The 21,668-nt window shown below is 55.3% G+C and overlaps 1 protein-coding gene across 1 annotated transcript in view; it reads right to left on the bottom strand.

The window, feature by feature from the left end:
* Positions 1–998: 998 nt before the first annotated feature.
* The window catches only part of KLF13 (KLF transcription factor 13), a 45,401-nt gene continuing 24,731 nt past the window's right edge, over positions 999–21,668 (bottom strand). The window contains exon 2 of the mRNA XM_060005307.1: positions 999–6,903. Within this exon, the coding sequence (XP_059861290.1) occupies positions 6,614–6,903 (290 nt within the window). The 3' untranslated portion in view covers positions 999–6,613. The remainder of the gene's footprint in view (positions 6,904–21,668) is intronic.

Here is a 21,668-nt window from a genome sequence, read left to right as displayed (position 1 = left end):
AAGCTTTTGGGCTCTCAGCACACAATTATTTATGGAAGCGGCTCCATCTCGCGTGCTGCTGTCCGGGGAGTTCTGAGCAACCAGGAACCGTCTCCAAGAAGGCGCAATCACGGCCGTCCTGGGAACACGCTCCCACCAAGACCGGGCTGGCTCCACACGTCTCGGCACCAGAAAGACTTTTGTTTGAAAATGTATGCTTGTTTCCCTGACAGTTCAGTGTGTGCCGGGGGCCATTCCCTTCCCACCCCTCCTCCTCGTCTGTAACGCAGAAAACAAGCTCTCATCAGGAAACGCCTGCCGGTGTGGATGGAGCTTTAGGAAAAAGCATCTTTCGTCCACTGCAAGGCCTTCCGTTGTTGCTATTTTACGTTTCTTCATGGTTTTCACGTAGCCTATGTATGAAGAGGTGATGAGAATCACAGTCCTGGGTCTGTGCCTGGTAGAGCTGCGACCGTGGGGCGGAAGCACAGCCGTGGTCCAGGCCCTCTCCCTGCCCTGCCCGTCTCGGACAGGCCCTGCTTCGGAGAGCGGCTGGGGCAGTTCATGACCATGGGAGATTTAAGTGGACTCTGGCATCAACAGATGCTGTCCCTCCCCCCAGATCCCGGGGACCCCTGGCCCCCGTGGCAGAGCAGTTTGGGGTCAGTCTCCAAGGCTGGCCTGGGGGACCTAGGTGGGCTGCATCTAGGGCATTTTCTGGACAAGCGCTATGCCCTGCACGGGAACCTGCCTTTCTTTTCAGCACTCCTGGGGATTGAGGCGGATAAGCTTTCTGTGGGGTGGGAGGGGGAATGTGATGATCCGAGGGCCCCGGGGTAGAGCCAGAAGAGCACTGACCCCCTGCAAAGCCTTCGCCCTCTCCCAGTGTTAAGGCCTGCCAGTTCCAGGCTGGTGTGCGCCCCTCAGCCAACCACATCCAACTGCTTGAGCTGGGTCATTTCAGTTCCCTCCCCTCCCAGAGCCTCTCCAACGCCCATCAAAGGACCGGCTCTGGCAAATAATGAATCATAAATTTTATTTCAAAATGTAAACGTCACTAAACATGCATACACGTTAAAACAATAAAATTTACAATTTAGTTAATTTTTTTTTTTTTGCATAGGACATCATTACAATATAGAATCTATGCCTTACAAAATACATACAAAGTTTTATCCGAGCAAGCCAAGGCCAGATTGGGAACTGTACAACTGTAATACTTCACTGTAGTGATCCAGGAAAGACGAAACATGGCCTTCGGAAGCATGGTGTGGTGCTGGTTAAAAAAAACAACAAAGAAAGTTCCTATGGAAAAGGAAAACGTGTGCTCGATGGAAATGGTCTTGGACCCTTGGATTCTACCTTGGGATTTTGGCAAACAATTCCAGAGAAGCTCCATCGATGGCTTTGGGAGGAGGAGGGGCCCCTTGTGCAGAGACCCGGCGTGCACCCGGCCCACCCACACAGCAATTCCCGGCCTCGTGGGAGCCACAGCGGCCCGCGCCCGACAACCCACAGCTGCTCGGGAGAGCGACGCCTCCAGCCCGCAGGGTCCTCGGCACTTGGCACAAGGGACTCTCCAAGGTGAGGCGAGGGAGCGAAGCCTCCCACCCACACCCAGACAGGCACCCCGACCCAGGACTGGACGCCTCCCCCCGGGTGTCTGAGCCACACTGGGAAGTGGCCCCCTGCTCCATGGAAGGCAGGCTGGGGAGGGAGGCATCTGGCCTCGGACAGGCGGCCCTGGGCTGAGTGGGAGAGACGGCCTTCACCCAGACCTGTGGTTGCCGGGCAGGCATTCAGCTTGGTTTCCAAACGAGCACGTGCAGCAGCCTGTCGCCATGTCACTAGGAAGACGTCCCGAGCCCTGAGAGAAAGCTGCTTACGCGGCCCCGCCGACCCCCATGCATCCTGTGTCCCCCGCAGGGAATGCATGATGCGCGGGGCAGGGGAAGCCACTTTCTCCCATCCTGTTCATCTTTAAATAAAAGGAGTAAGGTTTTAAAGCTGCATGAGAAGGGGAGAGGCTGAGTGGGGTCGGGGGAACACTGCAAGTCCAATACCTCGATGGGGGTCAGTAGAAACCAAGTGTGGCCCCAGGCTCACGCCTCCCACCGAGTCCAACTCTTCTAACTGATGAGAGACAGAGTAGCAGGTGGGGGAAGGGCCTCTCCCTAAACGGTGTTCAGGCATTAATCAGTAGTAAGTTGGACTGTGCATCCGAATTCTGGTACAAAATTCTCTGGGATGTGTCTGGGACAAACCTTTGAAAACTCAGCCTCAGAATCGGGAAAATCAGTTACAGGACCTGGCTTTTCCCAGGGTGATCCTGAATTCAAAAAGGGTCAGCCCACACCCTTGATTTTAGCTTTGGAAAATATGGTCACCAGAATCGCACGTGGAATCTTTGGACAGAAAGATGTGGGTGACCTGCAAAGCATTTCTTACCGGCTACAACATGATGGATATAACAGGCCCTTCAAACCTTCCAGCACTCAGTCTTTAAATGACTTTGGAAAAAGGGTTTGAAAAAAAAAAAAGTGATAGCTGTCAGAAGTCAAAAACATCAGGTAGCCTTGTAAACACAGCCGAAACCAGGAGTTGAGAAATGAGGGGACGCTATTGCTCAGATCACGCTTCCCTGTTCGGTGGCCCTCTCGTTTGCTGAGCTCTAGGGGCGAGTCCCTGGGGCGTGCTTGGACGCTGGCAGCCACCTTAGCACCTGCTTCTGGCAAGAAAAGCGGCCAGTCTTCTGGAGACACTGGGCTGGGGGGAGGGGAGGAGACTTGGAGACCCCGCTTCTGCCGCACTTCACTTGGACCCCAGAAAGCCACCAGCCCTGTCTGTGTGTCCCCAGAGGAGGGCTGGGGGCCACCTGTGGCCCAGCTGTCTGTCCCCACCTCCGAATCACCTTCCCTGGTCTGAGCTGTGACCCAGGGCATGGGGAGGTCTGGGGACCCCAGTGCTGCTGAAGTTTGCACCTGGAGGCTGCACCCTGGCGAACCCTGCACCTGCCCGGATGCGTGGCCTCAGAATTAAGGGGGATCGTCGTGCACCCCGAGTGCCGTGGGTGGGGTGCAGCAGGATGTAGGTAGGGCACCTCCAGGACCACATTCCCATCGAGGGCATCACTGCCCATTCCTACATAGCACCCAACAGGAGAGGACCCCAGGGCCCTTCGTGGAAGGGGCTGCGTTTTTCCCGATGGCTGTAGAATAGGGTAGGTGTATGGGGAGCTGACAACCCTAACATGGCTGACGCAAAGAGGGCTTCCTTGTTCGGGACATGGGCTGAACACCAGCCCCCTGGTTGAGTCCAGGGTCACTTGTAGGCCTTTTTGGAGGGAAACTCTCCCTTCAGTCAGGCAACCTTTGTTTTGAGATCTCTGCCCCCTTGGCCTTGCAAGCACTGGAGTCGGCCACAAAAGAAAGGTTTGAGTTTTCGCTACTGTTTCTAGGAGTCCTGGGGGTTCCTCACTCACACTGAAGCCAGCAAGCATGGCCATAAACCAGAAAAATGAAAGACCCTGAAACAAACCCAGGCCGGGAAGACAATTCTACATCTTAGAAAAAAATACAGGCTGTTCAGCAGGGTCGCCAACCGTGTAACTGCTTTCCATGGGGGTCTGAGCGAGTGCGGCCTTCCGGGGCCTGCCACCGCACGCTTCTTTTCCACACGCACTCCACGTGTCGCGATGATGAGATGCTAGCAAGAGCCCATTCGAACTTAGCCTGAGATACATGGATTTTTCCCACCCTTCAAGTGAGATGAATTTTAGCCCCAGATGAGTCAGGTTGCCTGCTGGCTGGAACCCCAGGCCGAGTGCTTGGGGCTGCCGGGCGGGAGTTCCCTCCAGGTGACCCGAGGCAGAAGTACGGTGGTCTGTCTCCCGACCAGGCCCACTTCAGAAGGACCGCAACCTGCCATCAGACGAGAACTACTTTGGGAACGAAGACACACTTATCTGCCGAAAAGAGCCAACGCCTGCATATTTCTGTTTTAAGGCAATGTCACCCTTCCATCTATCAGACGGAACAGCCCTGGGTCACTTAGAGGAAACATTAAATTAAGTGCTCTCTTTGGAAACAGCAAACGCCCGCTCTCCCTCCCCCACCCCCCCCACCCCGCCTCTAAAACAAACCACTCTTCTTTTATTCCACGATGACTGGGTTTAGAGTCCTTTTGCCCCCTTCCTATATGCAGAGAGCAGGGGGGTCAGAAACCCTTGTTGCTCCGCGATGCTGCGGGCAGGTCACAGGAAGCGCGGCCCCTCGGGGCACGTGGCTTCTCCCTGCCTTCAGGGACCCCTGCGGGGCGAGCACACCAAAGGACTTTGGAATAAAATTCCTGAACCTGGAATGTGAGTTCCTGAGACATGAAGTGTATTCAGAGTGTGGCGTTCTCTGCCCCACCCAGAAACAACTTTGGGAGGGACCTCCGAGGGCCCTTCCGGGCCTCACTTTGGAACCGGGCGTGAAGAGCTCTCACCCCAGGTGCTCAGGGCGCGGCTCCGTCCAGGTGGCCAGCACGTCCCGTTCTCTCTCCTGGACCAAATGCGAGCAGGGCTGTCACACAACCCAACGAGAGCCAGGGTGGGGCCACCCCCTCACCCCACGCCATTCCCGCCTGGTTCCCACCCATAGCAAGAGCAACGCTTCCGCACAGCTCAGGAGCTACCACGCTACTCAGAAGCCACCACCACACCACTGGCTGATCCCAGCTGACACACAGCAGAGTTAGAGATGGCAACCAGAGCGCTGCAGACAGCAGCCTGCCTGCCCCTGGCTGCTAGGGACGGAGGGTGCCCATCTGCTCTGGAGCCGCCCAGGGGCTACGAGCACCAGCTGGGCCTGGGTCTCCGGGGTTCCTCTGTGCTGCATCCCTCGCCATGACCGGCTCGGGGTGGAAGCAGAATGACCACAACCAAGGCACTCTGGGCTCAGGGAAGCCCCTCTACGGCCCTCTGAGGTCCCAAGGATCATCCCTCCTCATCGAAATGAACAGAGGTCTCTGCAAGATACCCCAAGTCCTTCCCAAACCCACACTCCCTGCCCCAACACACACACACACACACACACACACACACACACACACTCTCACACTCACACACACTGTCCTGGGGACTTGTATTTACAGGCCCCGACTCCCTGGAGGAAGGGAAGGGAGGTGACTGGGCAGGTGGTGGCTTCAGCTCTCCACTGAGGAGTGCGCTGGAGCCCGGTCTGACCCACCTGCCCAGGTCAGAGCTCCGGGAGAGACGTCCCCGGCTCTCTGCCCGCCCCCGTCAGCACGGAAAGGCTGGCGGTGGGGCCCTGCACCCTACTGCCCCACAGGCCGGGGCCTCCCAGGTAGGAGGGGAAGGGAGGAGTCCAGGGGACACAGGGCTCATGGAGAAGCTGAGGGTTCGCTAATTCTGAGCTGGGGACACGGTGGGTCTGAAAAAAGCGTTTCCCACAACTTCCGTCCGGTGTTCCCCAGGGAGGAAAGAGAATGCACGTTCTCCGACTGCATTTCCCATGACATCCGCCTCGCCACCCCCCAACGTTCCAAGTCACAATGTTCCGGTCTCTTGCTACGGAACAGTCTCTGTGAAGAGCCGAGCGCGGCCACAGCAAGCCACACACACAGAGCGTCTGGCCGGGTGGCCTCGCTTTACCCATCGTGTCAAACAAAGGCATCCCAAGAGCAGGGCCGATCGGGGAGAATGTGGGAACTGGACGCACCAATGACACCTTCGGACACCCTTGTAGGAGGCCAGTCAGAAAACGTGGTGTAATAGTGGAAGGTCCTGGGGCCTTCTGTGGGGACACAGCAGCGGGCGGGGGCCCTGGCCGTGTGGACATCAGATGGTGCGGCCGGCTGCCCAACACGGGTTTGCATCTCTGCTTCCGGCGCTCCGAGGGGGACCTGGGCAGGGTCCCGGAGGCGAGGACCCCTACAGTCTCCCTGGGGAGTCCTCCCCTTACCCATCACGGCTTAAGGCGTCCCTCTGAGCCGTCTGCATTCTGAGCCCACTGCCAGCTGGGGCGAGGCTGAAGCTGGGCAGGGGGCAGGAAGAGGGAGCCGCGGGCCCTGCTTAGGGGGTCTGCCCTGAAAGCACAAGGTCGGTGACCACGGCTCCAAACTAACCGACCGGCCTATCCGCCGCCTGCGCTGAGCTTCACCTGCACTGCCTTGCCCCCAGTGTGTGCCCAAACCTAAAAGGAAATTCCAGAGTGCAAATCTATGTACAGAGTAAGGCGGCAGGAAGGGGGTGTCCTCACTGACCTCGTGGAACATGTCCATCCCTGAGAAAGGGGGGTTCAACACCGCTGAATCACCTTCGTGGGTATGTCTCTTGTGCAATCGTGGATGGTGTTTTTTGGAATTTTTTCGTTGTTTTTTTACAAATTTGACACCTGAGGTGAAGAAAATCGTTTTTTTTGTTGTCATTGACTTCATAAAGTTCTCTCTCTTCTGATTACAAAAGGAAACGACACGGAATCACGGGAGGAAGTGAGAGCATCTGCTCATGGCTATGGTAAGGAGGAGGGGCCGCGGGGCTGGGCGGGGCCTAGGGTGGGCGTGGCAAGGAGGGGTGTGGCTTGCCGCGGGCCCCGCCCCGCCCCGTCCCGTCCCGCCCCGCCGCCGGCGCTCAGGGCGAGCTGGCCGGGCTGATGGTGGGGCTGCTGGCGTCCGAGCGGCTGTAGTCGCTGAGTGAGCCGGTCCGCGAGCCCCCGCCGCGCCGCTGCAGCATCCCTGGGTGGAAGTTGGCGTGGCGGCGCGCGTGCTTGGTCAGGTGGTCGCTGCGCATGAAGCGCTTGTCGCAGATGGGGCAGCTGAACTTCTTCTCGCCCGTGTGCGTGCGGTAGTGCCGCGCCAGCTCGTCAGAGCGCGCGAACTTCTTGTTGCAGTCCTGCCAGCTGCAGGCGAAGGGGCGCTCCCCTGTGGGCGACACGGCAGAGGGAGGGTCAGTCACAGCCCACACCCAAGCCTGCCCCTCCCTCCCTGCGCACCTCCCTCGGTGCCCCGTCTCTGACAGCCTCGGCGACAAATCCTTCAGGGTACAGGTGTGGGTGCCAGCGCCCTCCTGTCCGCAGGGTGGATGTAAGCAGACATCTCCCGAGAGGAAATGGCAGCATGCCAGGTGCTGCGGCCCCCTCAAGTACCCGGCACGGCGTGCCACGCAACACCCTCTGCAGGGTCAGCTGTCCCTAGGCGGTGGCGGGGAGCACAGGCCGGTCCCTGGGCTCTAAGAAGGGAAACTAGGAGGAGAGAGAGGGTGGAGGGGTCAGGGAGAGCTCGCAGGCCTGCAACTTTGGCCACACCACCCTGGCCCCACCAGGAGCCCTACTCCAGAGGCCCCAAGCCCTGCAGGGCCTGCAGACAATTTGCTGACGCCAGCGCCCAGCCACCATTCAGATGGTCCACAGTCTCCTCATCTGTAACATGAATGGGTCAGGATGGACTATTTCCAGGGCCTGACAGTCTGTGACCGAGATGTCTGTTTACCGCAACAGGCTCCAACTAGAGTCTGCAGCTCCTCCTCTCAGAGATCTTCCAACATGGCCAACAGGCAGCACAGGAGGAGGCTGCGGGGTGACACCTAGCAGGGGGAGGTAAGGAAGGCTGGCTACGGTCAGCACCTCGTCCCTCCCTCCCATCCCCTGCTCAGGGCAAGGGGCAGGCCAGCCTTTACCCAGGCAAACTCTGAACCACGCACACACACAAAAGACATCAATTGCACAGGGAGAACCAGCAGGGGGTTCTAGCACCCCAGAATGCAGCCCTCTGGCACTGGGGCTGGCCACACCGTACATTTTCCTGCCCCGTTTCTCCCCCTCCCTCCCGGACTCTGGCCCTGAAGCTGAGAGCCAGCCCTTGAAGCTGGTCCACCAGTGCCTCAGCAGAGGAAATCGACACCGCCCACTCCAAATGAGCCCATCAACCTTAAATATAAACAGACACCCAAAGATGGCCAGACATCCAAGGAAAACCAGTGGCATGAAAGGGAAAGGCCAAGAGCAACAAAACCACTGACTCCAGAGGAAAAAAGAGTAAAGCCGGGAAACAGAAGAGAATATTAAGCTAAAAATTCTAATTAGCATTCTCAAAGAAATTTCAGATAAAATTTTATGCATAAAGCAAACAGGATAAAAAGGAAGTTCAGAGAACAAAAAATAGTGTTTAGAAGTTGAGAGTGTTGCTGCCCAAACAAAAATTCCATAGAAAAGCTGGAAACGTACTCAAGGAAATATCCCAGAAAAAGAGAACCAAAAAAACAGCTCTAGAAAACGTGAATGCTGCAGTGTTCTCTGTCTCCTAGCAATGCTGAGGCTGAGAGCTGTGTGTGGCTCTGTTTGCTCTCCTTATTGATTTTCTGTTATGGGGGGGGCAGGGTGGGGCGGGGTGGTTTCACAATCAAGCAAGAGAGCAAACCATCACTTCCCATCTGTTACTAACAGTAAGAGCTAGAAGTTCAGGGTCACGGAATCAATCCTGTGGGTACGACATCTAACTAGCAGAAGACACTGAGGAAAAGAACAAAAAAATGGAGAAGAGGAAATTACCAAAGAAACAATAGAACAGTATCTGTCAGAGTAAAAAAAGGAGACAGGAAACTAACATGGAAAGGGTTATTAGCACAGAGGTGGGCCGAGGAGTGAGGAAAGGCTCCTGCTGTGAGAATATCTGCAGTGTCAGAACACTAGGTAACAAGAGATCCCAAAACTTACTGGAGAGAAAGGGGAGAAGCAGGTCGTCTGGGAGGGAGCAAGGCTGGGACACACACCAGACTTCTCGTAAGTTACACTAGCTGCTAGATGACAGAGAAACACAGCCTCCCAAGTTTACCTTGCACACTCTAGCAAAATTAAGAAAAAACTGAGAAGCCAGGGAAGTAAGCGAACAATGAAGGGTCATCCCAGGACAAGAGTGAGGGAGACTTGGTGGGCCACTGGAGCTGTGGGCCAGGAATCACAGAGGGAGGGTTACAAGAAGAAAGGGAGTTCCATGTACCATAGAGCATGATCAAGAGGCTGAACACATTTCAGGACACGGCCAAGGCACATACTATTCTTTGGTTAAAGGGAAAAAAGAGAGGCAATTAGTAACTCCAGGAAAAATAAAAGACATGTAAGAAAATTGTCTAAATTAGAAGCAAACTAAAATGCCACATGATTACAAGCAACGAAGGAAGAGCTCCGAGCCAAACACTGTTTTAGGGGCTTTTTGTGTATTATTTGTCCTTCACAACAACCCCATGAGGTGGCAGAAGGGAATGCAGTTCCAAACAGAGGCCCTGGCATACGGAAGCAACATTCACACAGTCGTGATCATGTGAACCCCAGCACTACTTGTCAGTGTTTAGAATCGATCTTATAGACAAAGCCCATACCACTGATTCGTGGCCCCAGGAGAGAATGTGGGTTTAAGGGAGAGGTAGGAATACACCCATGTGCAGTCAAAGGAAATCTCTAAATGAGGTTAAAAGCTATAAGGATAATCAACAAAAGAATTAAAAACAATCATATAACCATCAATTCGGAAGGAGGTGGGGGAGGGGTAGGAATGAGGTAATTCCTTAAATTTCAGGGTAGGGAGGTAACGGATGGCGTCTAAAGTTGATAAAATGAGAAACAGTAATAAAATCATTCAGTTTTATTTACGGCAGTAACCACCGAGACAACTAAAATCAGAGCAGTATTGATCTCTAGAGAATAAGGCTGGACTGGGAAGAGGATTTTTTTTGCTGCTGCAAACTCTTTTGTGTTATGTGTCTTTTAAAAAAATCATATGCATTTATGTCTTTGATAACAATAAAAAGGAATGCAGAAAAGTAATTCTTTAAATATCTAGCCCAACACCAAGTCAGAATTTTAAAACTGTTAATCGGTTCTGGGGGCGGGGGGAAGAATCAATACAAAGTTTGAGAAATACCGCACACTAATCCCACCCTAGGAGATTCACAGCGCAGTTATCATTTAAGTGTTTGGAAAGGTCCAGCACGAAATACAGTGGCGTCCTTTCACGTGACCGGCGCTGCACTCAAGACTTTGGTGCACCAGGTCCAACAGATGAGGCTCAGCTCCTCTCTCCGTGGTGTACTGATGCGTGGCCTCAGACAAAGGCCTCACTGCCTGCAGTGGGGGGTAAATAGTGGCCCCACCAAAGATACGTCCAAGTCCTGACCCCTGGAACCTGTCAATGTGACCTTATTTGGGAAAAAGGTCTTTGCAGATACAATTAAGGTAGGGATCATGAGATGAGATCACAAACATTAGAAGAAAAGGGGGAAGGACTCCAGGGAGTGATGTACCCGTAAGCCAGGGGACTCGGAGTCTGGGGCAGCCACCAGACACTGGGAGGGGGGACTAACGCTGCCAACACTTTGACTTCACACTTCAGCGCTCCAAAACAGTGAGAGAGCATACTTCTGTTGTTCTAAGCCACCCAGTTTGTGGTTAATTGGTTACAAAAGCCACAGGAAATGAACACAGTGCCCCATCCTCACAGTGGGGTCCACGTGGGGACTCTACAGGGTTGCACACAACCAGCCCTTGGCACTGCGCCTGGTACAGGCCCAGTGCTTACTCCCGAGATGTTATTTTTGCTCTTATCTATTATTCTTGTCAACTAGGTCTCCTCGGATTTGGGCCTGCCGGGAGGGGCAGGGGGTGGGGGTGCTGGGCACAGAACCAACCCAAAGCCACACTCAGCCTTGCTTCCTAATGAACCCTGTGTCCTCACTGGGAGGCTTGTCCTTTTCAGGGTCCTTCTGCTGCAACCCTGGGAGGCGCGTTAGATGTATATAATTAGAGACGGGATGCATGACCCCAGGGTGGCAGCGAAAGGCAGCATCCAACAGGATGGGATGTTGGTGCCCGGCAGCCCGGTGGCAGGTGGGGAAAGCCCAGCATCACTACTCGGCCGGCACGCAGCCCTTGGCCTACTGGGGCATCAGCAGCACGACACTTTTATGGAGCACAAAAGCAGTGCCCAGCCCTGGGAACGTGGGTGTGATGTCGACAGACAGGGCTCTCCCTGGTCCGTCCTCTATTCTTCTGTCAGCCCGTTCCAGGTGGCCAATAAGCTGGTCCACAGACAGACGGATAAACCATTCAGAAGTTATGATGCAGGCTGGCGAGGAGCACCACCGGCTTTCGCTTGGTTGGCCTCTGAGTGGTGACATTCAAGCGGCACCGGGGAGGCTGACCAGGGGCAGCGGGAGAACTGCGAACGGACGGGGCAAAGGCAGCCTGTACAGGGGGACAGAGACCAGAGACCTCCACAACAGCACTGCTCACCCTTTCAGTAAGGAACCCGGGGAGCTTTTGTTCACCTGGGTTATGCCCATTGGCATTTATCGTAGAAATTAAAACAAAAACATTTAAACTCAAGCACATATTCCAGTAGCTGTCAGAAGGATGATGTCATCACACATCATGCAGCCTCTGGAACATTCCACTGTATTCTTTTGAGAAAATAAAGGACAAATAATGCTATTGTTGAGAAAATAGTTCTGACCTCAACTGGAGGGTCTGGAGTCCCTGCAGGTGTCTCTGGGCCTCACTTTGAAAACCGCCACTGCCGCTCAGGGACTCACCCCAGGTGGCACGTGGCTGAGCTGAGCTAGGGGAGGGGCGGTTGCACCCAGAGCGGGGCAGGGGCCAGCAGGTCCGGGACCGGCGGGGCGTGCACCCGTGCACCAAACAAAGCCGAGCCTCTTCCTGGCCAGGCTCAAGTTCCGCACCTGCCTCCTCCTGGGATGCGACCGGGAAACAGCAGCGGTACCGCGGGGCTGCCACCGGAGGGAGCTAGGCCCAGCGCACAAGGGACCCAGACCCCAGACCCCTGAAGGGGGCCCAGGCCTCCTGCAGCCTCCCTGGAGCCTAAGCCTGGGGTGCGCACAGGTCGCTCTGCCCGCCCCCCCCTTCAGAAGCCAGGAGGGCGGCAGGTGTGTGGGCGTAGGGGGCACTGGGACAGGATGGCTAGAGGGCCTAGTGAGGGAAGGAGGAAGGGGGCTGGAAGCACAGGGAGGAGGGAGGGCCAGGGTCACTGTAGGGGGCGCTGGGGACCCGGGGGCTGGAGGGTGGGTACCCGCCAGTAGGTGCTAGGCCCCAAGGAGCCAGGACTGAGGGGTGTGGGTAACGGTGGGGGCAGGTCGAGGACCTGCTGGTGCTGGTCGTTGGGGGCGCAGTGTGGGGAGGAGCTGGGGCGCCGGGCCTGGGGGTATGCAGTGGCGGGAGGTGTATAGCTGGGGGCGGGCGCAGGCAGGTAGCAGGTCGTGCGGGCGGGCCGGGGGCAGGCAGGGCGGGGGTTACATAAATGTTCCCTGGCACCCTGCGAGGCGGCCGAGAGCAGTTGCCTCATCTTATCAGGGAACAGGGCGTCCCACACTCTTGCCCAAGCCGCAAGCCTGGGCGGGAACAGTATGTTCTCTCCGAGAAGCCACAAGAGGCTCCTCGCGGAGCCACCCCCCTTGGCCCCGCCCCAGGCCCGCCCCCCGCAGGTGCAGCTGGGCTCACTAGTGCGCATGCTCCGGCTCAGACCGCCTCCTGCTCGCCCTCCGTCAAGGGCGTGTTCCCCGTGACCTCCCTCGCCCCATCCAGCCTCGGCCAAACTGCCAGCCTCCACGGGGTGAAGGGAGGTACTGGCTCCAACAGCACCTACAAAAAAGACCATCGTGGCTCTTTTCTGTCTGTGAGCCTCTGGTGGGCAGTCAGGGGCGGGGAGTTGGGGTGTGTGTATGTGTGTGTGCCCTGAGCCAGGACCAGAGCAACATCTGCAGAACAGGGCCCCTTCTGGGCGGTGAGTGCCGGGGCTCTACTGGCCCGGGCTCGGGGAAGCCTGGCTGGGCTTCCCTCCGTGGAAGGGAGAAGGGGGGAGAGGCATCTCTGACCAGGGGCCCTGGGACAGAAAAGCAGATGGTGCAGGGGTACCCAGGCCTGCAAGAGCAGAACTCAGTGAGCACAAGGCATCTATGCAGGTGTGTGTCTGGGGGGGATGATGGTGAGAGGCAGGGCTGGTCCAGAGAGTCAGAGGGTGGCACGGGGAGAGGCCTCCACAGAGAAACAGCTGCTCCCGGGCTCCCAGGCCCCAGCTACTCGCTGCTAGCAAGAGGCCTGTCATTCATCAATAGATAGCTCCAATCTGTGGTCGCCAGCATAGGGCTGCTTCCAGCTTCCAACCTCAAAACGGCCACGTTCTTCACTCCTGGGAGGCCCGCTCTCCCTCCCACTCTGAGGCATCTCAGCAGATGGCCGACCACTGGGGCCGACCAACCACCAGCCTCTAAGGAAAGCCAAGCTGGTTGGGGTCAGCAGAAAGGCCTGTCCTCCGAGGGGGAGGCTGACTTCCCTATTTTCTTTAGGAGGACATTCGACTACTCTGCCGGTGGTTTACAGACCCACATGGAGCTGACACACAGATGCCCCATCTCCTGGGAAGTCCAGGCTGCAAGCTCTTACCCACCATTGTACAGGTGAGGGAGGTGAGGCCCAGGAAAGAGAGTTGCCACTCCGTGGGGTCCCCCTCACCCTAGGACTCAGCAGGCAGAAGAGGCGATTTCGGCATGGAAGCAGCCTCTGCAGGGGTCAGCGCCTGCCCCTCCCCAACTCCTGCACTCCTACTCATTTGTCATGGCCGCATCTCACAGTAACGGTGAGGGTAAGTGGGAGAACACACAGGTGCTCAGAGGAGATATGCTGTTATCACTGGTGGGGCTCCTGGGAGCGTCCCCAGCCAGACACCAGCCAGTGCTCATCTCTGCTGAAACAGCCTGGCCCTGGCCTTGCCCCTGCCCTGGGTGCTCTCCTCCACCGCTGCTGTGGTGCACGCGTGTGGCTCATCACACGCTCCTGTGTACTCTCGCACATGCCAGGGCTGGCAGGACATGAAAGGAGGCGGCACCTGGCTGGAGACTGCTACACACAGCCTGGGGGCACGGGTTAACCGAGAAAATCCGCCTTCTGCAGATGCGTGTGTCTCCACGTTTGTACAATGGATGCAGGTGTATTTTTAAAAGTAGACATTTTGGGTTGTTGCTTTGCCTTGCTTTGTTTTGGAATAGGATAACTTGATCCTAAAACTCATTCAGAAAAATAAACACATAGAAACAGCCAGAAAAATGCTGAAGAAGAAGAATGAGGTGGGGGGACTGGACCACCAGATACAACATGCCGTTGCACAGGCTGCTGACCGGCAGTGGAGCACAGCGGAAATGCCTGGACCAGATTCTAAGATCATAGGAACTGTGTAGCAGAAAGCAGTGACACCTAAGGCAAGGCAGAAGGGCAGTGTCCAAAAATGTCTTAGAACAACTAGGTAACAACCAGTCCATGCTTCACACCTTAAACCAGGGTAAGTTCTGAAGGGATCAAAGATTTAAATGGGAAAAGTGAAACCACAGATGTTCTAGGGGAAAACCTGAGAACATTCCTTTAAAATGCTAAGATAGAAGTTCTTTCTATGAATCAAAGTCTAAAACCCGTAAGTGAAAAGATTGATAAAGTTGACAACAAAGTATAAAATACGTCTCCACAGAGAAAGTCACAAGGAAAGGCAAGAAAATAAATAACAAACTGAGAAAAATATATCTGCAGCTCTTGTTACAAAGGGCTAATCTCCAATACAGGAAGAGTTCACAGAAATTAAAAGGAAAACATAATACTCAATAGAAAAATAGGCAAGGGCTGTGGCTGACAATTCATAAACAGGAGGTACAATGACTCCTGAACATCTGACAAGATGCTCAACATCGCCCATCAGGAGACAAATATAAATGAACCCCCAGAGGCACCTGACTTTTCACCTGTCAGGGCGCTGAGACGGTGGGAACAGGTACTCCCACACTTTGCTGATGGAAGTACAAACTGCCACAATGTCTACGGAGGCCGACTTGGCAATAACTATCCAAGTGACAGATGTGCGTATCCTCTGAACTCACAACTCGGGGGAGCTATCTTACAGACACACCTGCACGCCTGCAAGATGGGATGTGTGCCTGACTACGCGGGGCAGTGCAGCAAAAGCCTCAAAACAATTCATGCCCTTCCAGGGCCCGTTACCTAAATTGAACAGACACCCGTAAGACAGAATCCTGTGAAGAAGGAGTGGAACACGTTCTGAACTGAGACGGAAAGGTCTCTGAGGGACAGCGCTGAGTGAGAAAAGCAAGGTCCTGAGCAGAACGCGCGGTCAGGAGGCTGAGTACTGCGTGCACACCCATGCACGTCTGCCTGTGTCTGCAGAGGTGCTCTGGGCGGGCATCTGAGAACCTGGAGCCGAGGATGGTGGGGGCAGAGAGCTGAGCGCACAGAGGGCAAGGGGGACTTGGAGAACTTTCCTTGGGAGATGACTCAAACCCCCGGATTTTGAAACACACAGTGCATTTACCTATTCAAAAAATTAAAAACAAATCTGTAGCAAACTAGCAAACAGTAGCCACAAATAACTCAAGTTGAAAAGCGGGTGTTAAATGAACACCGCTCGCATTCCTGGCCAGGCTGTTTCCACAGCACATCCCAAATCCCACTGCCACAGATACCAGTCCAAGGGCTCCCCTTAGAACCTGGCAGGGGGGTGGGCCTGAGAGCCTGAGAAACTCAGGAACAGCAATTAAGTCCAATCTACTTTTCTAGAAGGAGTTCCCAGGGCAGGACCCCAGGGCTCCAGAGCCCCTGGTCCCACTGCAAACGGGGTTGGAAGGCATTCCCTTATAAAGAGTTTGACAGACCTGGCCTGACTTAAAAGACCACGGTGACGCATTCTAACAACAGCAGACCCAGGGCTGTAATCATGCACTGGAGGTCCCCCAGGCTCCTGTCATAAAAGTCGCTCTGTTCACCCTCCCACAACTGACTGACCCTTTGGAACCAGCCCAGGTGGACGGGGCAGGCGCCGGCTGCCACCCTTCCTCCCCTTGCAGCCCAGGCGAATTCACCCCACTGTCAGGACGCAGACCCCAAATTCCAGGCAGGAGAATCGGTGTCCTCGGCCAGAGCTCGGTGAAGAGGTAGGAACTGGGGGTCCTGTTCAGGCTACTGGGAAAGGGTTTCCTCTCGGACCATAAAAAGCCAGGATGAGGGCAGGGTGTGCGCGGGGCAGGGGGAGCGGGCACAGCGTGGAAGAGCCTCTGGGGCCTTGTGGGACTGGGACATCGGGGGTGGCATAGTCACCGGCGGCCACACGGAGAGGTCCGAAGAGACTCACACCGGAGCCAGACCGCAGGCCAAGCCCCTGGCCAACCTGGCCACCCCCGCCCCAAAGAAGCCGACTCTTCAAGGTCAGCCGGGGCCCCTGGGAGAGGGCCTGGTCCGGTGGGCCACGCGACCCCCTTCCTGTGCCACTCACCACGGACACAGCAGCGCCCTGCTCTCACCCGCTTCTCCACACAGCCTGTGCAACCACTCTGGCCCCACTTCCTCTTCCTGGGCCCCCTCCCCCAGCCCTCAGTTCCTCGCCGCTGTGCCTGCCGGGTAGGCCTGGATGGCAGGGACCCCACGGCGCACAGGCGTGTACTCTCGAGGTGCGCTACTTGGGACCCCACCCACCCCAAGACGCAGGCAGGGGTCAGGACGGACCATCTCAGAGACGGGAACTGAGGTCGAAAGTCAGAGTGACCTCCCCCAGCTCACACAAGGCGTGGCTGGCCCGCGTCCAGCTTTCCTCCTTTCCCACCGTGGACCGGGCTCGGCTGTGGCCAGCTGCCCATGCTGACCTCGGCCACAACGTCCCAGGTGAGAGCAGGAGAGGAAACCCTGGAGGCCACTGGCCCATCACCCAGATGGGGCCCAGAGGCCGGCACCTGCTGCCGAGACCACCCTCCCCACTCATCCCAGAATGCCCCCCCCGGCTCCCCAGGGAGGAGCCAGCAGCCCCCAAGCCTGGGCAGGGGTGTCCCTGCCTGCACCCAACGTGTGCCAAGTGCCGGGCGGCTCTCTCCTGAGAGGCTGGCCTGTCTGCAAGGACTGGGCGCCCAGAGGCAGCACCCTCAAAACCAGAGCCCGGCACCCCGCCTCCAGGCCCAGCACCTACACCTGGCCTGTTCCAGGTGCAAGAAGCAAGCCCTGTTTCCCTCAGGGAAAGAGTCACGAGGCTCAAACAAAACAGAGCCAAACAATGGACTTTTCAGAGTTGACTTCATAAAGCAAATAAATCAGAATAAAAATAAATAAGCCATTATACTATAGTCCTAAAATGCCTTTGGTTTTTGAGGGAGCTGATGCAAAAAAAAAAACCTCAGTCACTGACCTACTTTTGCTACAACAGTTGAAGATGCAGAAGACCTACCCCAGACACCCAGGAAGGAGCCCAGGAAAGCTCCCGGGCCCCACCCTCAGCAGCCCAGGTCACCAGATCCACCAGTGCCCGGCTAGCCTCGGCCACTTGGAGCAGTTTATACCCAGTTTTGTTTGTGGAGAGCAGATGCTGGAGCAGTAGGCCAGAGGCCTTGCCCTGCAGCAAACCTGGGTGCTGTTCCGTGCATCCCGGGCTGCACACACGGCGCAGGGGGGCCACCCACCACCCCGCGCTCTCCCCACCTGAAGAGATCCGCACTGCCCACTTTGACGGGGAACAGCACTCTCGGGGGCCTTCCAGATCAGGGGACAAAGGCCGGCCCCTCCCCTGTCACAGGCCTGGCTAGGGCCTGCCCTTCTCCTCACATCCTACCTGGTCCTCCACCTGTGCTTATGCCCTCCTCCGGCCCAGCCTGGAGCAGATGTCCAAGGGAGCTGACCCTGGGGACACGGGCCAGGAAGGAAAGCAGAAGCCATTCTGAAATCCTCACCCCTGCAGTGCCCCCAGAAACCTCAGGGCTGGAGCGACCCCTTCCTCTACAGGTTCGCAGGGGACTAATGCCTAGGGAGGGCCAGTGAAAGCTTCCTCCTCCCCCCGGGACCCCGAGATGGTGCTCCTTGGAGTCGCCCCCAAGGTCACCGGAACCAGGTTTCACGTGCTGGGTGGGGCGGGTGAGCATGGAGCCGGCCGGCTGTCTCTCTGATGTTCTCGCAAACCACAGGCTGGGGTCCACTTACACACGCAGTTCCATTCCCACGGGCCAACCAGGAACACAGACCACAGAGCGGCTGAGCCCCACTGTCCTGTGCACATGGGAGACACACGTGCTGCAGAGCTATAACTGCAGGAAGGGCGCACGGTTATCTTGGGTGATCTAGGGAAGACGGGACTCACACACGTCCTTTCTGAATTCCTATAGTTTTCAACTGCACTGTTTTTTGCAGTCAGAAAGAATGCAATACACCAGTGACGTATACATACGCGTCCATACATATCTATATACGTATACAGATATTACAGACTTCTGTTACAGAATAACAGTCTCACTAAACTCCAGCTCAGCTGAATGGGCCTGCTTCCATGGAAGCCAGCACCCCTGGCCTCTGCTGAGGGAGCAGCGCTCATTTACACGCACGGGCGCACATGCCTGCAAAGGTCAAAAGGACCACATGCCAGGAATTTCAGAAAGGTGTTTTCCCTGTGCTTGCTAAGGGTTACAAAACACATTGGAAAATTTCCGTTCCCAAGGTCCCCTTTCAAATGGCAATAAGAAAATACCAATGGTTTCTGCCAGCAGGTGGCCAGCAGCCACTCCAGAAAAGGGCTCTGGAGTCTGGCTCTGTGTCACTCACACACACACACACACACACACACACACACACACACACGACTGGCTCACAACCCCATGCTTCTCCTAAAGGGACATGCAGGGAGAGGCATACCGGCTCCCACCCCAAAAGCTTCCAGATCCCGGACTACTACCCACAAGGGACTTTCTCCAGGTGATTGAACGCCCTGAGCGACTCATGAGCTGAACCCAAAGAACAGACACATGTTTCCACTTCTTTCCTCTCTGTCTGATGGTCACTTCACTAAGTGCCTCCAGAGAGAAGTTGCGAGCATCTTCCCCGAGCTGAGGGGAGCGACTCGGTCAAGGCCCCGGCCCCCTTGACTGCAGTCTTGGGGGGAACATCCCCTGCCCGGGAATCTGTGATCTGCTGCACACTAGCCCTGGCAGCCGCTGACAGCCTGGGAGGGACATTTCAGGCCTTTCAGGCTATCTCATCAGAGATTTTCTCAAACACCCCAGAAAGGCAAGGACATGAGTCTGGAATCCAAAACTAAAGATCCAGGTTTATTGACTTGATAAAAATGTTCTTCACGTGAGGCTGATCAAAAGCAAAGGGAACTCGTGTCGAAAATATATAAAGAACTCTTAAATCTCAACAGTAAGTGAACATTTGATTGTAGCACTGAACAAAAGACCCAAACTCAACTGAAGATGTACAGATGGCAAACACCATGTGAAAAACGCTCAATATCATTTACCATCAAGGAAATGCAGGTAAAACCATGAAATGGCACTACACACAAGTGAGAGTGGCTAGAATCCAAAAAACTGACCGTGCTGAACGCTGGTGGAGTAGCTGAAACTCTCGTTTGCTGCTGGCGACAATGCGATGTGGGACAGTCACTTTATAAGACGGTTTGACAGTTTCTCATGAGGTTAAACACAGACTCACTAGACAAGGCAGCAATCCCACCCTAGGCATTCGCCACGGGAAAAGACCCTTTATTCACAATCGGCCAACACTGGAAGTCGGCATTTTCTGCAGGTGAGTGGATGAACACGAGCTGCATCCACACAGCGGAGCACAATTCAACCATAAAAAGAAAGGAACCACTGATTCCTGCACACACAGACGGATGCACCTTAAATGCGTCTTGCGAAGTCGAAAAAGCTAGACCCCCAAATCTGTACCTTGTGTGACTATTCAGATGACCTTACACCAAAGGTAAAAACCAAGGACAGAACACACACCAGGGGTTCTAGGGGTTGAAGGATTGGGAAGTGGTTGATCACACAGGGGCATTTTTAGGGCGATGGAACTGTTGTGCCTGGTGCTGGGATGGTGGATACAAGACCCTGCATTTGTCAAAACCCATAAGCTGTACTTCACCGTGAATGCGCTTGAATATTTGCAAATGTTTAGTCTGTAAAGGCGGCTGGGGATCCCGGGATGGAAGGCAGACTGGGACGGCAGACTCTGGCCCTATTACAAACACATGGCATGGCCTCCGGGGGTGGGGGATTGGGCAGGGACAAGGAGCCGTCAGGAGGAACTGCACTTGAACAAAGCTCTAGCTTCTCACGAGAGAATCCAGGGTAGACCATCCCCGAAATGCTTCACACGTATGCTGGGGCTGAACAAACAGGTGAACGCACGGTGGGGTGGTGGGAGCCTGTGTCTCGCTGTTGGAGAGGGTGGTTATAGCTGAACCCGGGGGAGGCCAGTGAGCCCTTCCTGGGGGGCTGCCCTGGTGTCTGAGATGTCATGAACTCATGAGACAGTGTGAACCCATGCTTAGACCCGAGTGCACACAGAGGGATAAATGAGTAACGGTATAAAGGCTACGACTCATCCGTGTTTCCTGGCTCTGTCCACCGGGAAGGGCTAGAAGCAGCAACACCCTGGGAGCAAGGAGCACCACAGCACCCAGATCTTGGTTTCTAAATACCACTTTCCAGTAGAAGGAAACAGGGATCTGTGGAGGAATGGCTCATTCCAGGACTAGAGCGGGAAACACACAAGACCAGCCTGAAGCAGCTTGTGAGGCCAGAAAGTGAGGAAGTGCACAGAAGCCAACATGTGGGGGGCAGCTCCAAGGGACACAGGAGCTAACCTGACCCAGTCCCTGCCCAAGGCTGGAACGTTTGAGCAACAAAGTATCAGCAGTAAGTCACGTGGGTACCACTCTCCTACTGATATGAAGTGATGAGAAGAGCACTTCACCTCTGTGGTAGTTTCCCCCCAAAGCCATAAACCCAGTCTCACCCCAAGACAAACACAAGACAAATACAAATTGAGGGACATTCTACACAATCCCTGGCTACCATCTCTCACAACTGTCAAGGTCAGGGGAAACAGGAAAGTCTGGGAACCTGTCCCAGCCAAGAGAAGCCTAAAGAGAGCTGACAGCTATAGTTCAAATAGTGAACTATGGAAAACCCATTGCACTCACATTTTGTGATCATGACAGCAGTGACCATGTGGCTTATTTCTGAGCAATAAGTCAGTACTTCTTAGATACTGCAAAGGGCTAGTACAGTGCCACTTGGGTAAAAAAGCAAATGCTGGTGAAAGTAAGTGATTTCCGAGGTTCCTCAGATGTGTTAGCACTGGCTCACACAGTGGCCACCTTTGCCAGCCAGACACTTCCCTGCTCAACACTTGCCCATTCCAAGGACAAATGTGTAGGAGCTGCTTGGCGACTGTGGCAGAAACAGCTAAGTGCCCACTGGCCCAGCACCCACTGTCTGGGTCTTCTTTTTCTTTCTTTTTGTTTTTTGTTTTTTTTGTATTTTAGAGTCTTCTCTTTCCAGACAACATGACTTTAGCTTTTGCAGCAGCATTGCACCACGTTAAAATGCTTCCTGCCCGACTCCCTTGCAGCTATGATGGGCCTTGAAAACTGATTCTGGCCAATGAGTTCTGGATGAACCACGAGGTGTATTTTCATGATGAGGGGGGCTATATCAACTCTGCTTTTCATGCTTCCTCAGGGCACGTCCTCCCCACCCAGAGCCAGTCCCCCCTGCCTAGGTGAGTCCTCCCAGCCCGGAGTGAGTTCCAACGTTGCAGGACCAGCAGAGTCATGCGATCACCACCCTGTGGGGCAGCCCTCTC

This window comes from Delphinus delphis, chromosome 2, assembly GCF_949987515.2.
Source record: "Delphinus delphis chromosome 2, mDelDel1.2, whole genome shotgun sequence".
NCBI classification, from domain to species: domain Eukaryota; kingdom Metazoa; phylum Chordata; class Mammalia; order Artiodactyla; family Delphinidae; genus Delphinus; species Delphinus delphis.
Note: the sequence above shows the minus strand (reverse complement) of the source record. Positions and strands in the feature narration are given on the sequence as shown.